At 31.6% G+C, this 8265-nt stretch overlaps 1 protein-coding gene and 1 non-coding gene across 2 annotated transcripts; both read right to left on the bottom strand.

Moving 5' to 3' along the window:
• Positions 1-73, bottom strand: TRNAR-CCG. The gene has a single exon. It is a non-coding gene; the product is annotated as a tRNA-Arg (tRNA).
• A 787-nt stretch (positions 74-860) lies between these two features.
• On the bottom strand, positions 861-4364 carry LOC117908758 (patellin-4-like). Its single transcript, XM_034822464.1, has 4 exons — positions 3112-4364; positions 2895-3019; positions 2141-2282; positions 861-1348 (listed from the first exon to the last, which is right to left on the bottom strand). Exons 1-4 carry the CDS (start codon positions 4249-4251, stop codon positions 1046-1048), a joined length of 1710 nt encoding a protein of 569 aa, XP_034678355.1. The 5' UTR covers positions 4252-4364; the 3' UTR covers positions 861-1045.
• Positions 4365-8265: the final 3901 nt, after the last annotated feature.

The following is an 8265-nucleotide window of genomic DNA, read 5'->3' as shown; positions in this document are numbered from 1 at the left end:
CGATCGCGATGGGACTCGAACCCACAATCTCCCGCTCCGGAGGCGAGCGCCTTATCCATTAGGCCACGCGATCTTTTGCTCTTAACCGATCAGCATTTTTATATAACTAATATATTTATAGTTATGGCTCACTCAAACACGAGGCTTAAATTTTTCTTTTTCTTATAGTATTTTTTGAGGGGAAAAGTGTTTCCATACATTCATATGAAAATAATCACAAAATAGGAATCCAAGTTTATAAAATACTAGCTATATAAAAATAATTAGCATTTCATGCAATTTTTATCTTAGTTACGTACTATTTTTAACCATTCAGGTACTACCTCTTAATGATATATGTACTACCTTTGACTATCTTAGATACCACTTTTGATCGATGAATGTAATAACTTTGAATTATTTTTAAAAAATTTCTATTTTATAATTATTTTACATGAGTAAAAACACATTTCCAATCCTCTATAGTTCATTTTATATAAGAACAATGGAGGTCTCTTATTTGAATGTACTATCTTTTCAACACTCAAGACCATAGTTAATTTATTATTATTATTATAAAATAATAATAATAATAATATCCCTTCTAAAACTTTTTATTTTTTAATTTTTTTTTAAACGAGATTACAAAATATAATATTTTACAAATACACTCAAAAGATGAGTTACATTGATACTCAAAACTAAACTTTTTAACATCTTTAAGGAAATTTAACTGTCAAATGATTGATTCTAAATTACAAATACATTTTTTAATTGAACAATCTATTATTCTATTTACTTCCCAATGATGACAATTATAAATATTTAAATCAAGATAACTTTTAAAACCTTGTTTAGATTATGAATAAGTCATATAATATTAAAATTATCAAAAAGTAATTACAAAATCTTCACTTACAACAACAAATAAATAGAGAATTTAACTTACCCAACACAAAATTATTAATTATCGAAGAATTAATCCTTCTATGAAAAAAGGAAAAAATAAAATAAACAAGTCAACATTATTCTGGGCCATGGTGAGTTGAAGTGGAGAATGATGAGATCATGTAGTAATAGAAGAAGAGGGGGTGGTGGTGGTGGAGGTGGAGGTGGAGGTGGAGGTGGAGTTGGGCTTGTATCGATACAAAACCCTCTTCTTCTTGAAAGTAGCGTTGTCAATGGTAAGCACAAGCATGCCTGCTTCCTTGTTGGTGAAGGAGTTTCTGATAGGTCCCTCCTCCCACCCCACCTTCCTCTCCTTCTGTACTATCATCGTATACGACCCTTCATCTTTCGGCACGAATTCCTCCCTGTAGTTCACGTCCCACCCCAACACTGTTATCTCCCATGTGAATTTTGTCCCTACCTGAAACATTACATATACGTTATTCACACAAAAAAATCATCATCTTGTTCACTCTCCATCCCTTAATTTCCCACGGAGGGTTACCCGAGTCGATGAGTATCGTGGGTCCAACTCAAATTAAGAAACAATAAACTTGGAACCCAATCCAACCCAATATCTAAGGCAAGGTACTCAATTCAAGGTCAACCCAATTCAATCTCATTTATTTTAGCTTGGATTAAGTTAAAGTTAATTGAATTAAACTTGAGTTGATTAGATTCTATAATTTATAATTAATTCATATTGGTTTTTTAAAACTTTTATATATTTATATCAAAACTTAAAGTAAATAGAACAAAAATTTCAACTTTTAAATCTTTGATATTTTTAAAAAATAATTTTCAAAATATTATCGTGTGAGATAATATATATTATGAATATTATAAAAATATTAAATTGGGTTAGACTTAGATTGTCCAAACCTTGACTTGAGCTTAATCCAAATTGAGTTTGAATTGAAAAAATCTAACTCAAACCCAACTTGGGTATTGAAATGATTGTTCTATTCTACTCAAATTCTGGGGTTAGGTTGGATCAACCTACTAGCTGCAACTGTATCTATAACCAAACACAACCACTGTTATGCCATCAAATTTTCTGAAGTTTCAGTCATCAAGTATATATTAGTAGGAAAATTTTCTTCTTTAAGGACAAAGGGTAAATGGGGTTAGGGGTTGAGTTGTCTTCCAATGCCTTCTCAATGACATGCATTGATCTACAGAGACTAGTATAGGTTTGGTCTTAGAGTCTCACCTCTGGTGCAGGTATTGCAATGGCTCCTGATGATCCACCCTTTATAATAACCTCTGAAACACCATCTTCAATGGAGAAGTCTGGATCATTCTCCCTGTGAAACCCACCATAACCAACTGGGATTTGCTGAGCATCAATGTACCTAAATTCGAGTTTTGGATTAGTTTCAGTTTTGTTGAAAGTATGCTAATGGTCTAAAAATGTTTCAAATTCCTAAATTCCTAACTCATAGATATTCCTTTTCATGAAGAATATTGTATGAAATATTTTCTATGCCATATTATTGAAAAATAAATTTCTTTATAAAATAACAAAAGATATTAAGAATATGTTTTTTGATAAAAAGTAATGATAGGACGAGTAAGTAGAAATGCAAGGAGTGACACTGATATAATTGGAGTTTGTGATTCCGATTGAAGGGTTATATACAAATAGTAGGAAAACATGACCAAGTTCAATAGTTGTATTTTTTTTTCTACGCTCTTTATAATATTTTCTATGGTTTGATAAAATGATATTTCTTATTATTGGATATGGTCGAATTATTAAAATATATGTAACTTCTTATATTTTCTATATATTCTTATATGCTATCATTAAGATTATGTTCGATAATTTCATGGGGAAATAAGAGGGAAAAAAAAAAAGATAAAATAAAAGAAAAGAAAAAATGAAGAAAAATAAAGTATAGATAGAAGAAACCAATCCATACTATTCCAAGTAGCATGCAAAAACCAAGGAGAAGTTTTGTTACTTGAGAAGAGTTTCAGTGACCCTGGCAGGGCGGGCAAAGTCGAATTTGTTCTTGCTTCTTTGTGTGAAGAAAGGCGATACAACAGCATAGAAGGCGTAAGACCAGAAGGGCACATTAATGAAGATCTGGAATCAGAAATCAAACAAAATTCAGGTCAATAATTGTCTTGCAAGAAATTCAAGAAAGAAAATGAGAATGAAGGGGTAATATTATTTACATTTCTTGAAACAAATTCAGGGTAATTGTCTTGAAGAAGCCCAACGGCCTGTTTCATAGCTTGGCGAAGCTCCTTCTTGGTCGGCCCAGGGCTGTTCCTCAGGTCATTCACCTGAAGCATTGACGTTGCCCCACCTGACCCAAAATCAAGCTTCTTAATCCCCCTCTCCATCAGCTGAAACCTCCATCTCAAGAACTTGTGGCGAAGTTCTTCGGTCCCAAACGTCTTGTTGTAGATTTCATCGTTCAGAAACGTGCCGAAGATGTTGTAGCAGATGGGGTGGCCTTTCCTATCCATGCCTTGCATGTATGCCACCGAGCTCAGCTCGGGCGGAAAATCCTCCTCCAGAATGATGTCGATGATGTTATCTTTTCTCCATTTGAGGGTGTTTCTCAGCATCTCGAAGGCCTCCTGGACCTTGAATTCTCGGGCTCGCAAGAATTTGAGGAGGATTACATCGGTTCCCTTGTCTCCTTTGCTTGGCAGTAAGGGTACTCCCCATAGCTTGATTTCCTCGTCAACTTCAATGGCCTTTTCCCCGATTTCAATATTGATTTTCTGTTGTTCCTCTTCTTTCTGTTTGGTCTCATTTTTCTCTCCATTGAAGCCCAAGTTTTCGGGTTTTTCTTCTTCTTTCCCTTCCTCTACTGCCAATTCCTCTGGTTTTTTTTCTTCTCCTTGTCCTTCATTCACCACTGATTTTTCCTTCTCTTCTCCTTCTTTCTCCGGCGATCTTGCCTTCTCGGCCTCTTCCGCTTGCTTCTTCTCCTCCTCGAACAAAGTGTTACTGCGTATTGCGTCTTCGATCTTCGATCTGAGATCAAGCAATGCCTTCTTCTCCAGGTCTTTGAGATCGGATGGAAGGTTGCTCTCCTCCTGGAATGAAGCTCCCTTCTCAGCAACCAAAGAATCAACAACTGAATCCTTAGACACACCTTCATTTTCCTTCTCATCATCAACCAATGCTGCCAATCCCGGCTTCGGGTCATTGAATTTCTTGGAATCTCCATCTTTCTCTGCATCTTTTACATCCCCAGTTGCAGCCCCTTCAACCTCAACGTCCTTCTTTGATGGCTCTTGCTTTTGAGGGACCTCATCTTTGGCTACCTGTATCTCCTTGGGTATTGTTTCCTCAGCCATGGTTAAACTTTTTTTTGGATCCAACAGAAGTTTTCAAGATGGGAATAAGTGGAAAATTGAGAGAAAAATTTTGACTGAGAAAAAAAAGCAGAGAGAACCACACAGACCTCACATCTTTCCTCCGTTCACTCTCGTCCTAATATTTTCCATCAACTGTTATTATGAAAAGAAAAAAAAAAAGCCTCCGTTGAAGAGTTCAAACCATATATGAATTGGGCCGATGGACAGCCAATGACCCAGGCCCATACCCCCAGCCACACCACCACTCCCGCAGGGCCGCACCCCACATTTTTTTTCTTCTCCTTTTTTAATATACAATATTTGGATTTTGGAATACGACTATAAATCAAATGGGTGAAGACCCTAACCCTAAATGAACATAGGGTGTAAAGGTACAAAAATGTAAATATTAAGCCTATGTTTGGTTTCCAAGAAATAAAAGGGAAAGAAAAATGAAAGGAAAAAAAGATGAAAAGAAAATGATTGAAAAAAATACAAAAAAACTTTTATTAAATATGGAAAAACTTCTTACATAAGTTAAAATATATGTTTTATAAAGAACAACATTTTACTTATTTCATATTATATTATTTTTAAATCATAAGCTCATTAAACAAAAATTAGCAAAACACATATAAATTTTAAAAAATAGATCTTTACTTCTAAAAGAATCAATCTAAATTGGGCTTATTATACATAGCTAAGTCTCCATTGAATAAACCTCATAGATAAGTATTAAGTTATTTGATTTTTTTTAATATTTTATTTTTATTAAATATTAAGAAGTAAAAAAGAAAGAAAAAAGAACAATAGATTAATTATATAATTGAATAAAAATCACTAAATGAATTCTTGAGATATAAAGACAATTGAATACAATGATAAACTTATTAAATTGAATAATTATTATTAGTATTTAAAATTTTAATTAAATATTTACTTTTTCTTAATTTCAATATATTTATTAGATGTAAAATACTTTCAATTAAAAGATTTATTTTATCATATACTTATATGAAATTTAGGTAGATTATCCTTTCATATAATAAAAAATAAGTAGTAAATACAACCTACTTAATTTAGTTAAATTAAGTAGTAAATAATAAAAAATAATTCAGGAAGTGAGATGTTAGGGTTTTTATTTAGTTAAATTAAGTAATCGGTAATAGAAAAAATAATTCAAGAAGTGAGATGTGAGGTTTTATTTAGTTAAATATAGTTATATAAATATTGGTTTTTACCGTATAGGTTAGTTTAGGATATATCGATGAAAACTTTGATAAAAAATATCGATGGACCAAAAATTGATCAAAACTCTTAAAAATGTGATATAAAATTTCAAGAAATAATAAAATAAGAAATAATATGTGATATATATATATATATATATATATATATATTATATATATATATATATATATATATAAATTATGTTTTAAAATAATATATAATATTTTGTGACATTTGTGATAATTTTCATGATTTGAAAACACATTAATATTAAATATTATAATATATTTAATCTGAATATGTTGAAGGATATAAAACAAATTATTATGCATGTATAAATATTTTTATTTTAGTTAATTTATAATATGCACATAAAAAACGTATTCTAATATATATATATATATATATATATATATATATATTATTGCATGTGTGTTCATCAAGGTACAATAGAGTTGGCCTAATAGTAAAAGGAATCACATCTCACTCTAGAGTCACATGTAATCATGCACCATTTTAAAAATAACATTTTTGAGTAGTTTAACTCAATGATTTAAAAATCGGACCCGGTTGGTTCAATCGGTTGAACCGTCAATTGGACCCTGATTTGGTCCGGTTTAGCTTTTGAACTGAAAGGGGCTTTGGACAGGCATCGAAGTATAATGGTTGAACCGTTCGGTTATTTGTGAGCCAATCAACATGTGGGTTTTACCAAAAGATTCGTGGGCTTTGTGTCTTCTGAATTGGGCTTGCAGTCTTCCCACCCACCAGCCCACAGGCAGCTTGTCTTTTTAAGCAGGTGTGGGTTATTTATGGAACTCATTATATTTGTGAGTTTCCGATGTGGAATATGGTTATAAAGAATAATAAATGCAATGTGCGATTTGAACCTTGGATCAAAGGTTTACAAAAGAAAGATGCCAACCATTTTGGTTGGCACAGCTCCTTTGTTAGATATAGGTAACAATATTTTATATTAATGCTGTTTGCAAATTTTTATAGTATAAAACATTTAAACAAGTATAAATATTTATATTCATGTTTATTTTTATAATAATTATTAACAATAAATATGAAAATAAATTAAATAATATAAATTAATTAATATAATATTTTTAAAATTTTAAAATAATAAAATGCATAGATATGTAGATAAAATTAAATGTTATAATTTTCTTCTCATATGTAAATATTATACATATTTTACTTAATAACATTTGATATATTTACATTTATATTCATGTTTATCATTTAATAGACATATCAAATACAAAAAAATGAAATGCTATAATTTTAATATTATATAAATTTCTTAAAATTAATTTTAATTTTAATAAAATATAAATTATATATTTATGACATCACCGGTTCGACCGCTGTTCGACCACTGGTCCGACCAGTGAACCGTGAATCGATAACTTTTTTGGTTCAATGACTGGTACGATTCTGAAAACATTAGTTTAACTTCTCACTTCCAAAATACCTGCAATTTGTAAAAAAAAAATAACGGAAAGATGCGCTTTAATACTGAAAAATCATCAAAGTTCTAAAACTATACCATCCTCCCTACCTACTTGTCTTCCTATGGCAAACAACATTTTCTTTTTATTTTTTATTTTGAATTTACAAGTCAAAGAGTATAATAGTTGTCTTTTTTTCTTTTAAAAAACTTTGACACGTGGCAACCAACTATGCCACATTGTGGACCCCGCATTTCGCTCGATGCGTTTCCACTCGATGGCGAAACTCATTTTTTTAATTTGTTTAGTGAAAAATTGATTTTTAGAAAAGACTTGGAGTCGCCACTTATTTTTGTTTTATTTTTAAAGGGAAAACAAAATAAGAAAGAAATACCCTAAGTGTGACTCCTTATTTGGAAAAAAAGGTCTGTGAAAAATCGAGTCTGGGTTTGGGGTAAAGTTACTTATTAGGAAGGTACAGTAAAAACCATAGCACCCCTCTAAGCCCCTAAAAATGGGTCTCTACTAAATAAGGTTAAGTAAACAAGACAATTGTCTAGGAGATCAATGGATACTAAAGTGATCATAGATCAAAAGCAAGTCATGATAATAGATAAATTAACAAAGTGAGAGTGAGAGTGTACCTTGGTAGCAGATGATAAAGCGCTATCATGAAACAGAGTTAATGTGCAATAATGAGTACAAAATATATCACATGCATATCATAGAGTAAGACAAAAATCGAGCAATATTCATTAAGTATACAATTGACAATTAGAAGAGAAAACTCATATGTGGGGCCCCAACCAAAGCTTAATTTATCTTGCATGAATTAGTCTCACAAATTCCACTATTTTGGAATTATGAAAAATTCATTCTTGCTTATTTAAAATCAAGAGAAACATAAAAAATTATTTTAAAATCAAAAAAAATTTATGAAAGTGCTTGCCTAAAAGAAAAAGGCAACAAGTTTATTAAACACGAGATTTTTGGTGACCCTGAACCTTAAGGAAAGATGAAAAGTGATAGAATTAAAGAAATATTTGAAAACTGGAGTGAAATTAAAATTATTTGAAAGAAAACTAAAGTTTTCAAATTTATTCAAAAATGGAAAGCTCGAAAATTGTTGAAAATTGGCGTTTTCATGCAAGCTTCTACCGACTCCCTGCTCCCCATCCACTCAGCAAGTCTTTATCCCTACCACCACCATGGTGAGTTGGTGACGTGCTTCGCCATGCGTCTCAACATGCAGCTGGTAGTCTCCCCCCACTCCTCCAAAAATAGAAAAAAATTACTCATCGGGGTGGCCAACCAAAAGGGGTCT

Source organism: Vitis riparia, chromosome 19 (genome assembly GCF_004353265.1).
Source record: "Vitis riparia cultivar Riparia Gloire de Montpellier isolate 1030 chromosome 19, EGFV_Vit.rip_1.0, whole genome shotgun sequence".
NCBI lineage: Eukaryota > Viridiplantae > Streptophyta > Magnoliopsida > Vitales > Vitaceae > Vitis > Vitis riparia.
The sequence above is the reverse complement of the archived record's forward strand: the minus strand, read 5'-3'. Positions and strand labels throughout refer to the sequence as shown.

What these genes read in the sequence shown, in the direction of transcription:
- LOC117908758 (XM_034822464.1), bottom strand. Translation starts at nt 4,251, where the DNA reads ATGGCTGAGGAAACAATACCCAAGGAGATACAGGTAGCCAAAGATGAG. An exon ending in GTCACTGAAACTCTTCTCAA is followed by an intron (nt 2,283 to 2,894) that starts GTAACAAAACTT and finishes ACTCGAATTTAG; the next exon opens with GTACATTGATGCTCAGCAAA. An exon ending in TTGCAATACCTGCACCAGAG is followed by an intron (nt 1,349 to 2,140) that starts GTGAGACTCTAA and finishes GTAATGTTTCAG; the next exon opens with GTAGGGACAAAATTCACATG.